Raw genomic sequence first — 23,854 nt, forward strand, 5'->3', positions numbered from 1 at the left:
GATCACAATCTCTGAATAAGAGATAGGCCATTTAGGACCGAGATGCAGAGGAATTTCTGTCAGAGGGTGGTGAATATTTGGAATTCTCTACCCCAGAGGGCTGTGGAGGCTCAGTCACTGAGTATGTTCAAAGTAGAGGTCAATAGTTTTCTAGATACCAACGACACTAAGGGATATGGGGATAGTGCGGGAAGATGGTGTTGAGGTAGATGATCAGCCATGATGTAGTTAATTGGCAGAGCAGGCTCAAAGGGCCAAATGGCCTACTCCTGCTCCTATGTTCTTAACATGGAGCTGAAATTGGTCCTCATTGTGTCCGAGTTCCAGCGGTTGCCTGAAAATCATCCAGTGCCATACTGGTTATGGAAACATCTCAGGCACCCAGGGTGACTGCCCAAAACAGACATTAGGTCCCTTTCATATGTTAATGAGGAGCTCATTAGGACTTCTCCAAGGTACAGGGCTGCTCTGAGCAGAGCAGCATTCAGCCGAGCAAGCGGCCACCACCAAAAAAGGTCAGTCAATTTAAAACAGAATTGACACGCAGCCAGGAGGAGCACAAGTGCTTCTCCCGGATACACAGCATTCCCAACGGCTCTCTGTGATCGGTTCCCTTCCCATTCTATTCCTCTTCTTCAAGGATCGCTGCTGACAGGGCAGGGCAATATTGACAGACGTGTGCAAACAGAACAAAAAAAAATTATGATGACTTGGATTCAGAAAATTTTCAAGTGAGGGTTTCAACTAAATATGCGACGTCAGTTTGTGGTTTCCTTTAAAAGATGGATCAGAAACAATCTGGAAATTGGAGATGGCGACATTACAGAAAAAGGAGCAAAACACTAATTGAAAATTGAAGTACCTTTTGGAGTTGATAAAGGTCAGTCTTTTCTTGTAATGATTTCCGTGGCGACGTTTTCTGATCTTCATTTTCTTTGACCTCTGCCACAGGAGCAACATCTAGACACAAATGAGAAAAAGCTATTGCAAAATACAGCTGGATAGTTTCTTCCAAAGAACTGTTGAGACAACGCCTTTGAGACAAAAGAAAATAAAATTTGCCTGAGTAAAAAAAACCCCAAGTGATGTTAGTTAAATGTCATTCACTGAATGTCCACTCTGTCAGCCCAGTATTGAACATTCTCATCAGAAGCAATGAGCTGGTAGACAACATCAATAACAAGAAGAAAGGCCAACCAGCCACAGATTGTGCACTCCCCTTCTTGGTACATACAGCAATTAACTCTCCAGAAATGTCCTGGAGACTCCACCAGAAAAGATCAACTTGAGGAACCCAAGAGAAAAATCATAAGGACAATAAAACTTGTTTTTTCCCCATTTTCTTTTAAGGGGAACCTAGATAAGCACACAAGGGATGAAGGAACAGAAGGAAATGTAGATGGGGTTGGATAAAGCGGGCCACGAAGACGCTCCTGTGGAGCATGAACACCAGCATGGACTTTTCAGGCTGAATGGCCTGTTTCTGTCCTCTTACAACTGTGCAATACCTTCTTGATTAGTTAAGGTGGGGGATAAAAGGCTTTTGGCCTAGGCAATTGGAGGCGGATGGTCATGTGATGAAACCTCCAGGAATACATGTCCAACCAGAATTGACAACTCAACCAATACATCCAAGTGACCTAAAATGTTCCCATTGTAAATTCTCTTGCAACTCTGTCTGATAAGGAACAAGGACTCCTGAACTGTAACCATGATAAATGGGCAATTGACCTTTTTTTTTTAAAAGACCAAAATGCCAGGTAAGTTTCTTACAGATGAAACTTCCACTATCTGGTGGAAAGCTCTCATCGCTGGCTTAATAAATGTAAACGGATAAGAAATACGCCTCCCCAGCTGGCACAGCTGTTTGAAGATATCATTTTACCCCTGAAACCGAAATCCAAACACAGTAATGTACAGACCCACAAAGGTCTCCTTGTAGTCTTCTGTACCAGCTGTATGGGTTGTACATGACGAGTTTTGGTTGTCATTGGGTACAGAGACACAAGATGTTCATTATTCAGAAAAAACTGGCAACTTCACCCAAAGGCCATAGAGACAAACGTTGGGAGTAGTGGCAAAATTCTCATTGTCATTATTAATTTAACTTTGGTTCTGGCCTGCATTTTATCTCATCTGATATTACTCAACACAGGATGTCAAATATGTTCCAATTCTCCATCACTGACATTCCTTAACATGATAAACAATGTAACTCGTGAGAAATAGGTTGTGACCGTAACAATTAACTGGAACAAAAGGTCTTGTATCCATTTAAATGTTCATTAAGGCAAATGACAATCAGTTCCAAGCTGACTGTGTACAGAATTCCCTCAGAAAATAGCAACAGACTTTAAGCAGTGGCTTAAAAAAAAAAATTGCAAAAGAATGGCTGGACACATAACGGATGAAACTTATTGCAGAAGGGTGAAAAAGTGTAACATTTTGGAAGGAGAAATTTATAAACTAAATGGTACAATTTTAAAGCAAGTTGCAGGAATAGAGAAACCTGAAAGTTTGGATATGGAAATCTTTGAAGATGGCCTGGCAAGTTAAGCAGGACGTTCAAAAAGAATATTCCTGGATTTTATTAATAGAGGCATAGAGTACAAAAGCAAGTAAATTATGCTAAACCTTCATAAATCACAGGTTAGGCCTCAGCTAGAGTAGTGTGTCTAATTCTGGGCATCACACTTCAGGAAGGATGTCAAGGCCTTGGAGAAGGCGCAGAGGAGATTTAATGGAACTTTACCAGGGGTCAGGGACTTCAGTTATATGGAGAGGCCAGAAAAGCTGGGATGTTTTCCTGACAGCAGAAAACATTAAGAGATTTTATAGCGAGTGGTTTTGATAACATCAGACATGGAGAAACGATTTTCACAGCAAGAGAGTAATAGCCAGAGGTTACAAATCTAAGACAATCGCCAAAATCCTCTAAGGGGCAATGAAGAGAGATTTTTTTCCTAAACTCAGTGAGTTAGGATGATCTAGAATGCATTATCTGAAAGGGTAATGGAAACAGATTCAATATTGCTTATTACTTACATGACTTACTGTTTTTACTTATTCATTATACGAACATACGAATTACGAGCAGGAGTAGGCCACTTGGCTTCTTGAGCCTGCTCCGTCATTCAATAAGATCATGTCTGATGTGAAGGTAACTTCAGCCCTACATTCCTGCTTACCCCAGATGTGGCGTATTTGGATTTTCAGAAAGCTTTTGATGAAGTCCCACATAATAGGTTAGTGTGTAAAATTAAACCACATGGGATTGGGGGGTAATATATTGGCATGGATTGAGAATTGGTTAGCAGGCAGGAAACAGAGAGTAGGAATAAATGGGTCTTTTTTCGGAGTGGAAGGCGGTGACTAGTGGGGTAACCGTAGGGGTCAGCTCTTGGACCCCAGCTATTCGCAAAATATATCAATTATTTGGATAAGGGAACCAAATGTAATATTTCCAAATTTGCTGACAACATGAAACTTGGTGGGAACGTGAGCGATGAGGAGGGTGTTAAGAGGTTTCAAGGCGATTTAGACAGGTTGAGTGAGTGGGCAAATACATGGCAGATGCAGTTTAACATGGATATGTGTGAAGTTATCCACTTTGGTAGGAAAAACAGAATGGCAGAGTATTATTTAAATAGTGATAAATTGGGAAATGTTGATGTACCTGGGTGTCCATCTACACCACCCGCTGAAAGCAAGCATGCAGGTCCAACAAACAGTTAAGGCGGCAAATGGTATGTAGGCCTTCATTGCGAGGAGACTTGAGTACAGGAGCAAGGACGTCGTACTGTAGCTGCACAGGGCCTTGGTGAGGCCACACTTGGGAGTATTGTGCGCAGTTTTGGTCTCCTTACCCAAGAAAGGATATATGTGCCATAGAGGGAATGCAGCATAGGTTCACCAGACTCATATTCCTGGAATGGCAAGATTGTCGTATGAGGAGGGATTGGGCCAACTAGACCTGTATTCACTGGAGTTTAGAAGAATGAGAGGGGATCTCATCAAAACAAATAAAATTCTGATGGGGATGGACAGACTTGATGCAGGGATAGTATTTCCCCTGGCTTGGGGGGGTGGGGGGTGTCTAGAACAAGGGGTCGCAGTCTCAGGATATGGGGTAGACTATTTAGGACTGAGATGAGGAGAAACCTCTTCACTCAGAGGGTGGTGAACCTATGGAATGCTTTGGAGGCCAACTCACTGAATATATTCAAAGAGGAAATAGATAAATTTCTGCACTCTAAAGATGTCAAGGGGTGTGGGTAGAGTGCGGGAGTACGATGTTGAGATAGAGGATCAGTTGTGATTGTGTTGAATGGCGGAGCAGGCTCAAGGGGCCGAATGACCGACTCCTGCTCCTATTTTCTATGTTTTGATGTTTGTCTATGTCTACTTTCAAAGGGAAAGTGTATATATACTTGAAAAAGAGAAATTTGCAGAAGTATTGGAAAAAAGCAGGGGAGTGTAACAAATTGGATATCTCTTTCAAAGAGTCAATACAGGTATGATGGCACGAATGGCCTCCTTTATGATTCGAGGAAATGGAATTAAATAAATTGTTAAAGATGTAAGAATCCGCCAGCTGGGACACTCACTTTTCTCCACACCTACATTCTGTTATGATGCTGGAAATCTCAGTTCCACACGACAAACATGGACCTGTCACACTACCACGTTGTATCGGCTGAATGTATCGCTCAGCACTTACCATCCAGTTTCTGAAAGTTTGTGAGGAATTCTTCCAGCTTCTGCATTGCGCCAGTGAGAGCTGTCTGCTGCTTGGAAGACTTTAACACTTCCATGCATTTCTGAAGCAGACATACCAACTCATCTTTCGCCATCATTCTGCAACAGATAGAAAAAAAGCTACACTTTTAACCACACCACAAATTCAACAAATGTACTGAAATGAGCATCCCTTTTCACCTAACATAGGGACAGGCCATTCAGCCTCTCGATCTTGTTCTGTTGCCAGTGAGATTGCGGCTGATTTGACAATATGCCATTGCGTTTTTTTTCCACATTCTGTGGAATATATGGGAAGCTCTGTGCCCTTCGTTATATGCCTTAGAATGCCTTCGTTGCACAATTATTACAATGGCAAAACGGAAACCACTAGGAACATGCAGCAACTGATCAGACAAAGATTAGAAGTGAAAAGCCCGTGCTGAACTGGAATTGGGAGGGAATAATTATCCCAGGCAGTTGTTGCATGCCTCCTAGTGGTTTACCTCATAGCTGACTAGTTGGAGCGACATTGGACTGGGGAAGATGTGTTTTGTGGTGGCATCATGCTGGAGTTGGCGGAAATGGTGGAGGATGATCCTTTGAATGCGGAGGCTGGTGGGGTGATAAGTGAGGACAAGGGGGACCCTATCATGGTTCTGGGAGGGAGAGGAAGGTGGGAGGGCGGATGCGTGGGAGTTGGGCTGGACACGGTTGAGGGCCCTGTCAACCACCGAGGGTGGAAAACCTCAGTTAAGGAAGAAATGTCAGAGGAACAGTTCTTGAAAGTGGCTATCTTTTGGCTATCTCCACCTATCACTGGCCCTCTATCCAGCTCTACTGGTCCCACCCCCCCCCTTAAACCAGCTTATATTTCACCTCTTTTCTATTTTTCCTTAGGTCTGTTGAAGAGTCATACGGACTTGAAATGTTAACTGTGTTCCTCTCCACAGATACTGTCAGACCTGCTGAGTTTTTCCAAGTATTTTTATTTTTGTTTTGGATTTCCAGCATCCGCAGTTTTTTGCTTTCATCAAAGTAAGTGCAGCGCCTTACAGGTGCAAAATTCTGCATGACTGTGTGGCTCTTAAATGAGCTGGTAGAGCTAAAGTATGCAATCACTGCCAATCAGAATTACCCGAGTAGTTGGAAGGCAGAGCTGTACTCCTCAGTTTCCCATATGTTCCTCTCCAAACATGTGATGTAGAGTTCCCTGATCTGTGGAGAGTAAATTGCATAGAAACATTTACTGGGCAACTGAAAAAAGAGTAAAATCAATGTACCATGATAAACCAGGACCATCACTAGTAAATAATAAAGGTTTACTCAACACTTCTAGCCCAGAACAGCAAATTGCTGCTTTCTCAAGACTTCACTGAGCATTCTGCAGTGGCCATAAGAACAAATTAAATACAATTCTTTGGGGAGAAATTGAATAGACTGCTTCAGTCACAGGCCCGGATGTCTATATCACACCCTGTGCTTAAATGGCAGGCAGCATACTTCTGGCACAGAATACGTGTGTACACCTGGACAATAAGGTTCCCACTTCACACCTAAAATGGGTGCAGCGCCAAGGAACTTCCAAAAATAGATTTCACAATGATCTATCTCTCAGTCCCCCTAAAGTGATCAAAATGCCCATATAATTGCTCTCTGGGGTATATTTTCTTCCATGTGTAACAATAAATAAAAATTATAGTTTAGTAAAATAACTTTATATCCTCCAGCATTGCTGAAAAAACAGACATGCTGCTGAAGCCCTTTATCTTGCACTCCTCAGGACAGACACAAGAATACTACATTTCTAAAGGAACAACAATTTATACTGCATGAGAAAAGGGTTGGCAAGAGGACTCCGACTGGTCAAGGTGTTGCCATGGAGAATTCACCAGAGAACATTTATTCCCCCAAGCTTTTGTTTAAATTCAAAATAGGCAAGTCAACTTTGATTGGTTGAGGCATTGCCATAGGGAATGCAACATGGATCAATTGTCCTCCATACTTTTGTTTAATTGAAAAAGACACAATGGCTGGACATGTTCTTTCTGCTTGCAGAGGACAGGGCCCTGTGGTATGAATAATGTAGTTCCCAGCAAGCGCAAGTGAGCCTGGCTGATGATCTTAAATTAGTCATTACTGTCATTCTTAGCACACTGCTATCCAGTCGCGGAACCACATATAATGTTGGACACTATCTTGAGTTTTACAACCATGGGCCAACGTCCCAACGACCAGTGGATGGTATCAAATAGCACGCTCCTTCAGCTGTTCACAGCAGGCTACAACAGTACTGTCTACTCAACCAGCATGTAATTCAGTTCTTAGATGGTCAATTATAGACCTTAAAGGTTCCCTGTCACACGCTTAACAGTATTCTCAAGGGCAATTAGGGGTGGGCAATAAATGCTGGCCAGCGATGCCCACATCCCATGAATGAATTAAAAAAGTATCCTTGAAACAGCATAGGTGGTTTTCTACAGTAGCTCATCTCTATGAGAGGAGTGAGAGGAGCAGCATAACAAGGAAAGTGCTTGCAGATGAAAATCATATCTTTTTATTTTAACATAAAGGACTGATGAAATCTCACACAATGAGCCTTTCATAATCCTCAACAAAGTACTAAAGAGGTATTCTGTTAATCTTTAGAATAGTAAACAATAAAACATTTCTGGTTATATCTTTCAGGTACAATATAAGGGAACACGCACCTGTTTACCTAAAGGATACTTTGGAAGAGACGATGTGGAAATATGCAGACATTTCAGAATTGGGAAGTAATTCTGGTGGTAACTGTGAAGGTCTGTCAGCAGCTTCTGTACATCATCCTGCATCATTTGAAGGGAAAATAAAAAGGAAATGACTTTATCTTGGATTAATACATATCAGTGAAGTGAAAATCCTTAGATACTCAACGTACATTTTTGTATGGCTTTAAAGCATCATTTGGCGCTTCATCGTGTGGATACATGCACTGATATCACTAGGAGCAACATCAATTATCCTTGCTAATTTTGATGGTGGCTGGTTGATATGACTTTTGCAGATCAAGAAAAAAGTTTGTTACCTACAATTCATGACAATTCCAACTACTGAGTCAGTCATAAACTGTAGACAACAGATAAGACTTTAAATTGTGTCCACAAGCAAAACTGTAGCAATTTACAGCACAGAATAAGGCCTTTCGAACCATCAAATCCGTACCCATCTCTGCCAGAACAATCCAAAATGAATCCCACTGCCCCACTCTCTCTTGCAAAATTACCTATTTTGAAAGTATTTTCCACCATTTATCCAAATTTTCCATAAAATAATCAATGATCTAAGTCCCATCTACTTCACAAGGAGGCACTCCAAATTCCAATATTCTATGAAAAACAAATTCTCCTAACCTCTTTCTCTCTATCTTAGTGACAATTTTAAATTGATTATTCCCTGTCACTGAGCCCACCCCGAAGCTGGAGGATATATGGCTAGATTTTGTGGGCCTCCAGCAGCAGATTTTCAGGACGCGGGGGGAGGAGGGGTTGGGGGCATAAAGCACTGTGGGTGTCATGCTGTCGCCTACCAGCTGGTCCCTGCCACAATTTTACCAGTGGTGGGGAAGGTGCCGGGAGCTCACCCATGGGTTGATTGAGGCCCTTATGTGGTCAGTTAGTGCCCACTTAAGGGTTTCATCCTGCTGCCGCTGGGATTTAACCAGCAATGGGAGAGGCCCACGCCAGGAGTCTAGCCTGGCACATTGCCCAATGTGGGCTGGTGGCTGACAGGCAATGGGATGGGTGTGGGGTTGGGGTAGAAGCTCCTTGTCCCCATCAGAGGCCTCCCTCAGCTCCCCCAGTTTCCCCTCCCCCAATCCCACGCCCCCCTCGTCAGGGCTATCTTGCCTGGCCCCAGCAATATCCCCCAACCCACTTACCCTTGACGACTGCTCAGGCTCCTTGGTGTTGGGGACTGTTGTAGTCCCAGTAGTGGCCACCGCTCCCAGTGTCACTGCTTCAACTGGAGAGCTGCCAGCCATTTGATTGGCCGACAGCTCTCGGAGGCAGGATTTCCTTCCCAGATGGCTCCTCTGAGCATTAAACGCCTGTGGGGCAAGCCACTGGAGTGGGGGTGAGCTTGCTCCGACATTTGAAAGGGGGGGGGGGGGTGCGGGGACTCTGCTGTCCCGTTAAATCTAACCCGTGGTCTTTTTCCCTACTCATTCTACCAAACTCCTTTATAATCTTAACAATTTTCCAATAAAAGTCCCTTTCTTCTCTTCTGCAAAGGAAATAATCCTGATCTCTCTTCCTAAGTATAGGTTTTCATCCCTGGCATCATCCTGGTGAATCTAAGTTGAAGGCTGTCTGTCTATATTGTGGCACTGAAGCTTCACACAGTGCTCCAACTGTGGCTTAACCAAGTTGTGTGTCAATTCATCATTACTTCTTTACTCTTGTACTCCTATTAATTCAATCTTTCTGGTTTGCAGAAGCATCAGCATCCGGAATCACAATCTTCTAAAAACATACCTTTCAATTGTATCAACTTCAGAAGGCAAAAGTAGTTTCGATAGAAACTTGCATTTACGTAGTACCTTTTATTGCAGGAGCATCCCAAGGTGCCTTACACAGTGGAGAGTGGGAGTGGAGACGAAATAGTCAAGGAGCAATTGAGTGAGATTTTAATGAATTGTGAGCGGGAGAAGAGGTGAATGAAAGTCTGATTGTTAAAATGGGTTTTGATATGGGTTAAAAGGCGCAGAGAGATGAAAAGCAAAGGGGTATTGGAAAATAGTTCCAGACAGTAGGGCTTAAGCATCTGAAGGTTATGCCCACAAACATAGGAACTCAGGAGCAGGAGTAGGCCTAGGCCATTTGGCACTCCGAGCCTGCTCCACCATTCAATAATACCATGGCTGATCTGGTTGTGGTCTCAGCTCCACTTTGCAATCTGCCCTGCATTACCCTCGACTCGCTTGCCTATCAAAAATCTGTCCAAGTCTGCCTTCAATAAATTCAAAGATCCAAAGGGAGTACAGGTACAAAAAAGGCCAGAGTCAAAGGACCAAAGGTTGCAGGAAGATGTGCAAGGCTGGAGGGGATGTAGAGATTGGGTAAGCTGAGGCCAAGAAGAGATTTGACAAAAGATTTAATGCAGTGGATGATAAGCAGCCAGTGTAGATTAGTAAGGATAAGTAGGATAGGCAAGTGGGCTACATAACACATTTGGAATGTACAGTAACCAAATAGATTACCTTTAAATATTGGTCGTTAGTCAAAAGTTTAACCTGCTTCTCAGAGTCCTGATGATCAACATACCTAAAATTAAAATGTACACACAGATTCATTTTGCTGGCTGAGCATTATAGTGAGATTATAATGCTAACAATAGTTGTACATTGGATTTGTAGGTGGCAGCATTGCAAGATGGTAACATTGAAGAGTTGCACTGACATCACAAAACAGATCTCAGTCGACTGCAACAGAGGGTTTTTTTTTAATATTATAAATAAAGTACAACATATACACGTGTAGTACTTCTTCCAGGGTGGAAGCTGGCCAAAACCAACTCTGGCTGCTATAGGGAGGCTGTCGATTCACTGACTTCCTTACAGCAACAAGAACCAAAAAGCTTATCCCCTGAGGTTTCCAGGAAAATTACACCCACTTTGGGCCAAAGAGACCCAGTACCTGCTCTGGCAGTATAACAGTCCAGCAGCCCAGACTACAAAAGCCCTGCTCAAGTCTGCAGACTCAGCCAGAATGCCATGGGTGCACTGAGTCTGTTGAAGGCCTGAACTACAAACGCTCATAAAACAGCAGTGGCTGCATTCCATGTTGATGGCAAAAATGAATGCTAAGTGACCTTTCATGTTAATACTGTGCCACACAACCCCAATCTGACCTACCTCGGAGTGAAGCTAGTCCGCACACTAGCCTTCCACAACTACCTGAAGAAGGTAGTCGCCAAGATAAAAACAAGCGTTAACCTGGTCCAGAAACTGGCAGGCACAAGTTGCAAAGCATCAGTGCTTCAGATATCAGTGACAGCCTATCTGTGCTCCACAGCCAAGTAATGAGCATTGGTATAGACTAGAAACAGCTGCACTCAACTTGTTAATTTCCAACTGAACGCTGCAATGTGATGCATCACTGGAACCCTCAAGTCGATCCTAGCATGTGCATCACTCCCCCATCCACTCACCACGATGTTGCACCCTCTGGTAAGTCCATTATTGCGTCAGGAGTAATGGAGTGTTAGCACTGATGTCACCATATTTGTCAATCAGGCACTGAGTCATTATATGTTCCATGGTCTGTTCTGGGTGACCACAGTCGCACACTGGAGAGTTTACACTTTTCCGTTTGTGTGTCAATTATCTGCAGCTGCCATGGTTTGTGTGGGTTCGGTTTAGGGGTTCCTATGAGCTTCATGAAAGAATAAAGCCAGGAATCATCTGTATTGGTCTTTCACAAGGTTTTTGTTTGTGACGACTTGTGGATTCTGTTCACATTTCCAAACTTCATTAGAGTTAAAGTTGGATAGTCGAAGGTTAAGCGATTAGGTACAACAGGGGACCTCAAGTGGTGCTGAGGGACTTTGAAGCCCTGGTGAATGGGAGATGTTCATTTTCCTTGATTTGGCTGACAACCACCTAAATGCAAAATTATAGTGTTGCTCTACATCTGCAGCAGCCATAAGAAAGAAGTGCTCAGTTGTTCACCTGAATATCTAACAGTTTATCAACAACCTTCAAATGTCTAAATAGTGTGTATGAACTGTCGTAAATTTTTCTTTTATTCATTTACAGGATGTGGGCATCGCTTACTAGGCCAGCATTCATTGTCCATCCCTAATTGCCCTTGAGAAGATGGTGGTGAGCTGCCTTCTTGAACTGCTGCATTGTGGTGTAGGTACACCCACGGTGCTGTTAGGAAGGGAGTTCCAGGATTTTGACCCAGCAAAAGTGGAGGAACGGCAACATATTTCCAAGTCAGGATGGTGAGTGGCTTGGAGGGGAACTTCCAGGTGGTGTTCCCATGTATCTGCTGACCTTGTCCTTCTAGATGGTGGCGGTCGTGGGTTTGGAAGGTGCTGTCTAAGGAGCGTTGGTGAATTTTTGCAGTGCATCTTGTAGATGGTACACACTGCTGATACTATTTGTCGGTGGTGGAGGGACGTGAATGTTTGTGGATGTGGTGCCAATCAAGCGGGCTGCTTTGTCCTGGATTCAAGCTGAGTGTTGTTGGAGCTGCACTCATCCAGGTAAGTGGAGAGTATTCCATCACGCTCCTGACTTGTGCCTTGTAGATGGTGGACAGGCTTTGGGGAGTCAGGTGGTGAGTTACTTGCCGCAGGATTCCTAGCCTCTGACCTGCTCTTGCAGCCAAAGTATTTATATAGCTAGTCCTGTTCAGTTTCTGGTCAATGGTAACCCCCAAGATGTTGATAGTGGGGGATTCAGTGATGGTGATGCCATTGAACGTCAAGGGGCGATGGTTAGATTCGATCTTGTTGGAGATGGTCATTGCCTGGCACTTGCATGGCGAAGGAAACTAATGGATAGTTACGGCATAAAGGTATCCATTCAGGCATCAACTTGGCTCAGTGGCAGGTCATGGGTTCATGTCCCACTCTGTTCACTTGAACACTTAATCCAGATTGACAGCTTAGTACAACACTGCAGGAGTTCTGTACTGTTGGAGGTGCTGTCTTTTGCATGAGATGTTAAACCTCAGGTAGATATAAAGATTTTGGAGCACTGTTCAAAGAATGCAGGGAGCTTCGCAGCATGTCCTGGCCAACATTTATCCCTCAACCAACATCGCTAAAATACCGATTACCCAATCATTACCTCATTGCAGTTGCGTGCCCAAATTCATACTGCAATTCATTACAACAGTAATTACACTATGTTGGCTGTAAAGCACTTCAGGAAGTCCTGAAGTTGTGAGAGGGACTATATAAATACCCTCTAATTTATATTTAAACGCTTGAAGAAGAATGCAAACTCCATGAAACAGGCTTGTGTCAATATTTTATATTTAGTTTTATTAGTAAGTTCCTTAGCTTTGATAAATAAAAGAAAATGTGTTGCATATTTAAGCCTCTGCATAAAAGTACCAAAATATTATTTTTGACTTTCATCCATCCACAATTATTGCTGAAACCTGCAAATAATCCAACCAGTGTTAAAACTGTCATACAAGTTACTTGAAGTGAAAGAATATACAAATTCTAAACATTACGTCTACAGTTTGAAAACATTCCTCCTTAAATCAGTACACCAAAAACGGATTAATTGGTCATTCATCTCACTGTTGTTTGTGGGATATCATTAGTGGAAAAGTCATGTCTGTCTAAATGCTAGTCATTGCATTCCTGTGTGAAAGTACTTTGAGACATTCTGATGGTGGACCAAGGTATGGTGTAAATTAAGTGTTTTTATTTTTATAAATTTCAATAGATTTAAAACATAACATTTTACATACATAGAAAATTAGGTTTGAGCTCTTAAAATTAACTGCTTTAAGAAACTTTTTTTTTGTTTAAAGTTTATGTCTGAATGAATAGGCACAGAGATTTACTGCATGGTTAAGGAAGCTATAAGGAAACATACATAAGGAAGCAGATTTATATGAGGGACACTGGAGCTTTTTACCAGCTGTCACTAGGACTGTCACATGTGGCAGTCTATGACCTCTGGACAATGGAAGGTCACATTCTAACAGCTTGCATATTTTAAAATGTGAATGTACAGATCAACAATCAGAAAAGGCGAGTCTGGGCGATTGATTAAAGGATCGATAGGATGGGATCTACAGGATGGTCTAAAATTAGAAGTAGTTAAAAATATTAAAGCATATAAGAGACAAAATTTATAATAATCCTGCAATCCCAAATTTTAGGCCGCTTTCTTCAAAAAAAATGTTTTGGCAATAATTAAAAAAAGAGGCAATGAAAAAAACCAAACACACAAAACATAATTTCCAGATACTGACTAGATAATGTTGTGAAAGCATATTTACTTCAGTTTTTTTTTTCAAAAGCTTGCTAGTACAATCTCACACGGATAGTACCAGAGTTGCTACTTTGAAACTCGAGTATCTGAGATATCTCAGCATGTATTTAGTGGTTTATACAAGCCAAATTTGATTCTAATATTAAAACATGCTTATGGACAAGACTGAGTTCAGGATTGATGTCCTCCTGTATCAGGCTGTCAGGTAGCCTGGCAGCACTCACTATGACTCACATGAATAGTGACCATTCTGGCAAGATTACTAACTCCCCTTGGGGAACCCTACCCCACCGAGCGAGTTAATAACTTCAGGGGGAGGGGGCAACCGGGGAGAAAAAGGCCATAAGGATTGTTCCCTTGCAAGGGAAAATGATTTGTTTCACCAACAGAATATTATGTATTAGATTTCTATCATAAAATGTCTGTGTTGTGCAGTTTCGAATTTATGGCATAGAAGCTCACATGGCAGATCCAGTAATGGATGATCAGGTAAGACTGTCACTAACGCCATCCACATGGCTTTAAAAATGAAACAGAATGGTGAGATGATATAGCACATCTTAATATATATTTCAGTGAAACGATTACATATAGAATTAGATAGGAGCAGTTTGCTCCTTTGAAGAGTATTGCTAGTTCATGATTTATAGGGCTATATGTAGGGATCAAACAGTTCATGAAACACTATGAATGCAGCCCTATTTAGACAAGAGAATGTCATTTGACTTCAGTGCTACAGCACTACATAGCCACAAGTTTTTTTAAACTTGAATTGCCTGCAGTCCTCTAATAAGCATAATAAGCTTAAGTTCATTCAGTATGAAGTTGAGTCATAGAGAGTGGCAAGGTTCCAGGTTTGATCCTTGATCTTGTCTCAACTGTAGTCATTTAATTGGCCACAGCAACACTGCATTAGAGTTGGGACGGTGTGTGGGTAAGAGGATTTTTAAAAATTCATTCACAGGATGTGGGCTTTGCTGGCTGGGCTAGCATTTATTGCCCATCCCTAGTTGCCCTTGAGAAGGTGGTGGTGAGCTGCCGCCTTGAACCGCTGCAGTCCATATGGTGTAGGTACATCCACAGTGCTGTTAGGAAGGGAGTTCCAGGATTTTGACTCAGCAACAGTGAAGGAATGGCGATATATTTCCAAGTCAGGATGGTGAGTGACTTGGAGGGGAACTTCCAGGTGATGGTGTTCCCGTCTATCTGCTGCCCTTGTCCTTCTAGATGGTAGTGGTCGTGGGTTTGGAAGGGGCTGTCTAAGGAGCCTTGGTTAATTCCTGCAGTGCATCTTGTAGATGGTACTCACTGCTGTTACTGTGTGTCGGTGCTGGAGGGAGTGAATGTTTGTGGATGTGGTGCCAATCAAGTGGGCTGCTTTGTCCTGGGCGATGTCAAGCATCTTGAGTGTTGTGGGAGCTGCACTCATTCAGGCAAGTGGGGAGTATTCCATCACACTCCTGACTTGTGCTTTGTAGGTGATGGACAGGCTTTGGGGAGTCAGGAGGTGAGTTACTTGTCACATGATTCCTAGCCTCTGACCTGCTCTTAAAGCACATTATTTATATGGCTAGTCCTGTTTCTGGTCAATGGTAACCCCCAGGGTGTTGAAAGTGCAGGATTCAACAATGGTAATGTCACTGAAAGTCAAGGGGCGATGGTTAGATTCTCTCTTGTTGGAGTTGGCCATTGCCTGGCACTTGGGTGACCCGAATGTTACTTGCCACTTGTCAGCCCATACTGGATATTGTCCAGGCCTTGCTGCATTTGGACACGAGCTGCTTCAGTATCTAAGGAGTTGCGAATGGTGCTGAACATTGTGCAATCCTCAGCGAACATCCCCACTTCTGACCTTATGATGGAGGGAAGGTCATTGATGAAGCAGCTGAAGACGTTTGGGCTGAGGACACTGCCCTGAGAAACTCCTACTGTGTTCTCCTGGAGCTGAGCTGACTGACCTCCAACAACCACAATCATCTTCCTTTGTGCTAGGTATGACTCCAACCAGTGGAGAGTTTTCCCTCTAATTCCCATTGACTCCAGTTTTGCTTGGGCTTCTTGATGCCACACTCAGTCAAATGCTGCCTTGATGTCAAGGGCAGTCCCTATCCCCTCACCTCGGGAGTTCAGCTCTTTTGTCCATGTTTGAACCAAGGCTGTAATGAGGTCAGGAACTGAGTGGACCTGGTGGAAACCAAACTGGCCATCAGTGAGCAGGTTATTGCTAAGCAAGTGCCGCTCGATAGCACTGTTGATGACTCCTTCCATTACTTTTCTGATGACCGAGAGTAGACAGATGGGCGGTAATTGGCTGGGGTGGATTTGTCCTGCTTTTTGTGTACAGGACATACCTGGACAATTTTCCACATTGCTGGATAGATGCCAGTGTTATAGCTGTACTGGAACAGTTTGGCTAGGCGTGTGGCAAATTGTGGAGCACATGTCTTCAGTACTATTGCTGGAATATTGACAGGCCCCATAACCTTTGCAGTATCCAGTGACTTCAACCATTTCTTGATATCACGTGGAGTGAATCGAATTGGCTGAAGATTGGCTTCTGTGACGTTGGGGACCTCTGGAGGAGGCCGAGATGAATCATCCATTCGGCACTTCTGGCTGAAAATTGTAGCAAATGCTTATCTTTGGAACCAATTTGCTGGGCTCCCCCCATCATTGAGAATAGGGATATTTGTGGAGCCTCGTCCTCCAGTGTGTTGTTTAATTGTCCACCATTCACGACTGGATATGACAGGGCTGCAGAGCTTAGACCTGATCCTTTGGTTGTAGGATTGCTTAGCCCTGTCTATCACTTGCTGCTTATGTTTTTTGACACACAAGTAGTCCTGTGTTATAGCTTCACCAGGTTGATACCTCATTTTTAGGTATGTCTGGTGCTGCTCCTGGCATGCCCTCTGCACTGTTTATTGAACCAGGGTTGACCCCCCCGGCTTAATGTTAATGGTACAGTGGGTGGTATGAGGTTGAAGGTAATGGTAGAGTGGGGGATATGTGGTTACAGATTGTGTTCTGAGTACAATTCTGCTGCTGCTGATGGCCCACAGTATGATTTGCTAGATCAGTTTGAAATCTATCCCATTTAGCATGGTGGTAGTGCCACACAACATGATGGAGGGTATCCTCAATGTGAAGGTGGAACTTTTCACGACTGTGTGGTGGTCATGGACAGATGCAACTGCGGTAGGCAGGTTGGTGAGGATGTGGTCATGTTTTTCCCTCTGGTTGCTTCCCTCACCACCTGCCACAGACCCAGTCTAGCAGTTATGACATTGAGGACTTGGCCTGCTTGGTCAGTAGTGGTGCTACCGAGCCACTCTTAGTGATAGACATTGAGGTCCCCCAACCAGAGTACGTTCTGCGCCCTTGCCACCATCAGTGCTTCCTCCATGTGATGTCCGACGTGGGGGAGTGCCAATTCATCGGCTGAGGTAGGGTGACATGTAGTAATCAGCAGGAGATTTCCTTGCCCAAGTTTGACCTGATGCCATGAAACTTCGTGGGGTCCGGAGTCGATGTTAAGGACTCCCAGGGCAACTCCCTCCTGACTGTATATTACTGATCTTTCCTGTCGGTGGGACAGGCGGTGATAGTGGTGTCTGGGACATTATCTGTAAGATATGATTCTGTGAGGATGACTATGTCAGGCTGCTGCTTGACTAGTCTGTGAGACAGCTCTCCCAATTTTGGCACTCGGCTTTGTAGCAGTTTTATACAACAGAGTTGTACAACATTTCAGAGGGCATTTAAGAGTCAATCACATTGCTGTGGGTCTGGAGTCACATGTAGGCCAGATCAGGTGAGGACAGCAGATTGGGTTTTTACAACAAACAACAATGGTTTCAAAGCATAGACTTTTATTTCCAAATTCCACCAGCTGCAGTGGGATTTGAACCCAGGTCCCCAGAGCATTACTCTGGGTCTCTGGATTACTAGTCCAGCAACAATACCACTATGCCATCGCCTCCCCAAGGGATAGGGAATAAAAAAAAATCATATAATGAGGCCACTGATTGACCCCTGTTGGAAATGTGTTGTGAATGAGATCATCAGGTAAGAGCAGAATCAGGGTTGGGTTGTTATGCCACCTGCAGGTGAATAGATATCAACACCAATTTCCAAGGCTTACACTTTATGAATAGCCACTTGGGTGAAGTACTGAGTAAGCCAACTCAGGATGGGGAAACAGGATGGGTGTGAAAAATTGGCAAGAGGGAAAAAAAAAAATCACCACCTTTGCTGAAAAACAAGTAACCTTCACTCACCCCATAAAAGATGGCACTTGTCGGATTAGTTCACAGTCATCATGGGTAAGATTCTGTACCCTGGCATTGGCTTCATCTGGTGTACAGCACAGAAGACTAAGAGGGTGGGAGTAGAAGTGTTCTAACAGAGATAGCTGGGAAAAACAAATGGCCATAAGAGGTGCAAAAGAAAAATATACAAGGTATTGAATAATCATAAATTTCAATTTTTGTCATCTAATCATCTGTTTTAAACTTGTTCAGCCTTGCCAACTTGAACTTACCTGTAAACCTTTAACAAAATTCCTTACAGAAAAATCATGGTACAAGAATATGCTGATCAGGACCTGAAGTACTTTTCCATTCAACTTAAATGGGAATTTAGTCGTCAGCACCAACTGTGAGAGAGTACAAAAAAATAGAAAGAACATACATTTTTAGAAAGAGGGAGTTACTCCCAGGTGTATGCATAACTAGGTACAACATATGCATTAAATAAACTAAATGATAACAATTAGAAGATAGAAATAAATGCCATAGAGGTACTAGCAAACTAATAAGATCATGGCTCATCTGATTGTAGCTTTAACTCCACTTTCCACCTGCCCCCATAACCCTAGACTCCCCTGTCAATCAAAAGTCTGTCTAATTCAGCTTTGAGTATATTCAATGACCCATTGCTCTCTGTAGAAGAGAACACTACTGACCCCCTGAGAGGAGGAATTCCTCCTCACCTCAGTTTAAAAATATGGGGTCTCTCATTTAAGACTATGCCCCCTAGTTCTAGATTCTTCAACGATAGAAAACATCCTCTTAGCACTATATGCTGTCAAGCCCCCCCCAGAATCTTGTATGTTTCAATAAGATCACCTCTCATTCTTCTAAACTCCAATGGGTATAGGTCCAATCGGTGCAAGCTTTCCTCATAGGATAGCCTCTTCAGCCCAGGAATCAGCTTAATGAACCTTCTTTGAACCGCTTCCAATGCAAGATCCCTCCTAAAGTAAGTAGGCCAAAACTGCACGCAATGATCCAGATGCGGTTTCATCAATGCCCCGTACAGTTGTAGCAAGACTTCCCTACTTTTATACTCCATCCCCCTTGCTTTAAAGGTCAACATTCCGTTTGCATTCTTAATTACTTGCTGTACCTGCATGCTAACTTTTTGAGATTCATATACAAAGAAACCCAGATCCCTCTGTACTGTAGCATTCTGCAGTATTTCTGCATTTAAATAATATCCTGCTTTTCTATTCTTCTTGCCAAAGTGGACAAGTTCAAATTTTTTTACATTATACTTCATCTGCCAAATTTTTGCCCATTCACTTAACCTATTTATATCCCTTTGTAAGCCTCATCACAACTTGTTTTCGTAGCTATCTTTGTGTCATCAGCAAACTTAGCTACAATACGGCCAGTCCTTTCTTCCAAGTCACTAATGTGGATCATAAATAGTTGAGGCACCAGCACTGACTCCTGTGGCACTCCACTCGTTACAGTTTGCCATCCTGAAAATGACCCATTTATCCTGACTCCCTCTTTCCTGTTAGTTAGCCAGTCTTCTATCTATGCTAATATATCACCCCCAAAGCCACAAGCTCTTATTTTTCCCAGTAACCTTTTATGTGGCGCCTTACCAAATGCCTCTTGGAACTCCAAAACACTATATCTACTACTTCCTCTTTATTCATCCTGCTTGTTACGTCCTCAAAAGACTCTAATAAATTTGTCAAACACAATTTCCCTTTTATAAAACCTTGTTCACTCTGCCTGATAGCACTGTGCTCTTCAAAATGTTCTGGATTCTAGCATTTTCCCAATGACAGATGTTAGACTAACTGGCCTACATTTTCTTGCTTTCTATCTCCCTCCCTTTCTTGAGTAGTGGGGTTACATTTGTAGCTTTCCAATCCCCTGAGACCTTTCCAGGATCTAGGGAATTTTGGAAGATTACAACCAATGTATCTACTATCTCGGTAGTCACTTCTTTCAAGACTCTCGGATGAAGGCCATCAGGTCCAGGAACTTGTCAGCCGTGTGTCCCATTCAAAGTTTGAAAATGGAACACACTCATCCACTATTTTTTTTTTAAAGAAGTTGCTAAAGCATTTTACTTTTCCTATTACAGATGAAGCATATTGCAGAAAAATCTTCTTAATCTGTTACAGACACTACAACCAAGAGATCAGCTTAAACCAACTTATGAATCATGCTCCAATATATTTGAACAAATGCAGAACTTCATCAAATTGGGGTTAGTCTTGCCTTGTTTCCCCCCACAATTTGATATGACCCATGGGGCAGTTTGGAGTGTAATAATACAGTGCATCAGCTTGATTGTATGTCTCACTTGTGATGGAAGGGCTTCTGCACTGTGTTGCACATTGCTGCCCATTATCCCTCATCCATTTCCTTGTTCTAACTTTCTCTTAAACTTCTTTAATTTTTTTTTAAAAATAAGGAGGTACGGCCCTTTAAATACTAACCCCATGTTTTAGTTGCTATTCCGAAGAAGCCTCCTGTCCAGCTCAGACATTACCAGTCCGACCTGGCTGCCAGTAGGTGTACAAGGTTGCCTCCGGATGAATGAGAGAGAAACAGAGTTAACATTTCAGATCCCTGAAACGGTAATTCTACTTCTCTCTCCGACCTGCCAAGTAATTATAGCATTCTCTATTTTTATTTCAGATTTCCAGCATCCGAAGTATTTTGCTTCTGCCTTCTGCTCTGTGTTGAAATAGCTGGTCTCTGATCAGCCCCTAGCCCGAATGAAATGACAGTCAGTGAATTCAGTGGGAGAAACTAAACCCAGAGCCCAGTACTCCAGTGTCTGTTTCTGCATAATAAAAGTGAAAACAGTAGACAAGTCCTTTCCATAAGGAAATCAAAGCTTGGGGACATTTGTAAGGCTGCATTTACACTACAATGGCCAGTGAGAATATAGGAATAGGAGTAGGCCATTCCGCCCCTTAAACCTGCTCCACAATTCAATTATTTCAAAACTTATCTGTATGTTAACTCCATCTGTCCACCTTGGGTCTGTAATCTTTGATTCGCTTCCAAAGTGAATTCTTTTATGTGAACTGTTCAGTTCTTGTCAGAATAATGTTTTTTATCTTCAACTCCTTCAAGTGAACTCCTTCAATAAACATGGACTACTGCTGGTTGACGTACAGTACTTTCAACAGAAAGGGGTAGTGATTACCTTATCAATAACTGTAGTCAAATGATCGGTGCAGGAAAGAGACTGAAACAGTTCAATGCAGAGCAACGAGGAAACTGCATGGGGCAGCATTCGGTGTAGAGTAATTGGAGATGTGGCAATTCCAAAAACCAGCACGAGTGGCAGTTGTTGGATGTAGTTACTGAAATATTAATAAAAAGCAAAATTAATGATGACTTCTTAGTAAGATGAACCACATTTATACCATCTAGAAATCACATCATTCACTGACTTGAATAGACCTTTAACACACAATTCATATTTCAAGCTTCCCCGCCACTCCACCCCACCACCATCCCCCCTCCCCCCACCCCACCACCATCACCCACCCCCCCCCCCACTCCACCCCACCACCATCCCCCACCGCCCCCCCCACCATCCCCCACCCCACCACCATCCCCCACCACCATCCCCACACCATCCCCCGCCCCACCACCATCCCCCCACCCCACGCGAACAAGAAATGTATCCACTTGCTTGCCCAAACCAGGGAGTAGGGCAGAAACAGATCTCAGAAGAAGGTCCCAGGTAAGAGACAAGGACGGAGATCAGAAACAGGTCCTAAGTAAAATTGCAAAAAAGGAGCAAGGCAATAGGCTCTGAATTGAAGAGAGGGGGTGCTGCGGGGAGCAGGCTTGAAGCAAAGTGGGCTCGAGACAAGCCTAGAAGAGCTGAGAGGGCAACCAACGGTTGGGGGACTGGGCGCTGCAGACCATGAGTGCAAAGGTACCCTTTTGAAGTAGGCGGTGTTCTGCTTGGGACGTTGGAAGATCTGAAAGTGTGCTTGGAAGGTGAAGCTCGAGTGCATACAGCGATCCACTGGAAAGAAATCTCATAAGGCAAGACTGAAACCCTGGAGGTGGATTCTTGTTGAAGCTGTCTGAATGGGAGCGACCCTTGGAGAGGATTCCAAGGGGAGTTCTTCAAACATAGAGATTGGAAACCCTCATGAGAAGGACAGAGTTTCAGTGAGGCCGGTTGGCTCACAATGTAACAAGCATCTGGGTGGGTTGAGAAATCCATAGAATCTGCTTTGCTAGCATCTGTTACATACTTTGGAGTGTGGTGTGTCCACAGTTCGCCAGTTGGTTCACATGTACTGCATAATGACCCTGAATTTTAGAGCATAAGATAGATATGGTAAATTGCTTTATCTTTCTGAATTTGTATCTGTCTGTAAAGAAATAGCTGGGATGAAGGAAGAGTCAATATTTGAATCATTTTCTAGTGTTGGTAGCGAGATCTTTCTGACCTTTTCATCTGGCGTAAGACGGTTCATTTTTCTTGTTTAATAAATGTTTTATTCTTTTTGTTAAAAAGTTCAACAGCAGACTCCTGTGAATTTGTTCAGTAACTTACCTCAACAGTTTCTAAAAAATAAAAGTTAGGATGTGTCAAGCCAGGTTTCACTCTGGGATCCGACTTGTCCAGTAGTAACATCAGCTAGGATCGGAACACCACCTTCCCTTGACATCCAACGGTATTAACATCGCTGCATCCTCCATCAACCTCCTGAGGGGGTGGGGTGAGGGGGTTACCATTGACTAGGAACTTATCTAGACCAGTCATATAAATACTGTGGCTACAAGAGTAGGTCAGAGGGAATTGTGTAGCAAGTGAGTCACCTCCTGACTCCGCAAAGCCTGTCCACTATCTTCAAAGCACAAGGCAGGAGTATGATGGAATACTCTCCAGTTGCCTGGATAAGTGCAGCTCCAACAACACTTGACAACATCCAAGTCAAGCAGACCACTTGATCGGCACCCCATCCAACATCTTAAATATTCACTCCCTCCACCACCATTGCACAGTGGCAGCAGTGTGTACAACTGGCAAGATGCACTGCTCATTTGACACCTACCAACCTGTGACCTCTACCATCTAGAAGAACAAGGCCAGCAGACATATGTGAATGCAAATTCCCCTCTTGACTTGACACACCATCTTGACTTGGAACTATACCGCTTTTCCTTCATCGGTCAAAATCATAGGACTCCCTTCCTAACAGCACTGTGGGTGTACCTACACCACACAAACTGCAGCGGTTCAAGAAGGCAGCTCACCACCACCTTCTCAAGGGCAATTAAGGATGGGCAATAAAGGCTAGCCTTGCCAGCGACACTCTGATTTCAAGAACAGATTTTTAAAAATCACATATTTAAAGTTTCTATTGGACACAGCACTTCTTCATGCAGAAGATAGCAGAAATCTAAAACTCCCAAAAGGTTGTGGATGCTGAGTCAATTGAAGCTTTCAAGACTGAGATCAATAAACTTTGTCAGGTAAGAGTATTCGAGGGATATGGAGCAAAAGCAGATAAATGGGGTTCAGATACAGATCAGCTATGATCTTGTCATGAAAGTATAATAATTCTCATAATATTGTGATTTATTGTAAAAATAGGTTAATAGTGGGGTTTGGATAATGTCTGTGTGTGTGTGTGTGTGTGTGTGTGTGAGAGAGTGTGTGGGGGTGTGTGTGGGATTTAATCGAATTAGAGACTTTGGAAGTCTGAAGGCTTTGACTCAAAAAGAAACCAGGTTTGAAATGCTAAATACATAAACATGGCTGAAGTTTTAGAATATGAGGTGAAGAGAGTTTGCATTTTTAGATAAATCAGGGCAGTTT

General features: G+C 43.1%; 1 protein-coding gene across 4 annotated transcripts in view; it reads right to left on the reverse strand.

The window, feature by feature from the left end:
- The window catches only part of orc3 (origin recognition complex, subunit 3), an 85,695-nt gene that overhangs the window by 21,391 nt on the left and 40,450 nt on the right, over positions 1-23,854 (reverse strand). For all 4 annotated transcript variants that reach the window (XM_078542431.1, XM_078542430.1, XM_078542429.1 and 1 more), the window contains 8 exons: positions 21,209-21,368; positions 18,288-18,401; positions 18,025-18,158; positions 9,977-10,040; positions 7,449-7,565; positions 5,876-5,955; positions 4,721-4,857; positions 863-960 (listed from right to left, as the gene is read on the reverse strand). In XM_078542431.1, the coding sequence (XP_078398557.1) occupies positions 863-960; positions 4,721-4,857; positions 5,876-5,955; positions 7,449-7,565; positions 9,977-10,040; positions 18,025-18,158; positions 18,288-18,401; positions 21,209-21,368 (904 nt within the window). The remainder of the gene's footprint in view (positions 1-862; positions 961-4,720; positions 4,858-5,875; positions 5,956-7,448; positions 7,566-9,976; positions 10,041-18,024; positions 18,159-18,287; positions 18,402-21,208; positions 21,369-23,854) is intronic.

Source organism: Cetorhinus maximus, chromosome 5, assembly GCF_964194155.1.
Source record: "Cetorhinus maximus chromosome 5, sCetMax3.hap1.1, whole genome shotgun sequence".
NCBI lineage: Eukaryota > Metazoa > Chordata > Chondrichthyes > Lamniformes > Cetorhinidae > Cetorhinus > Cetorhinus maximus.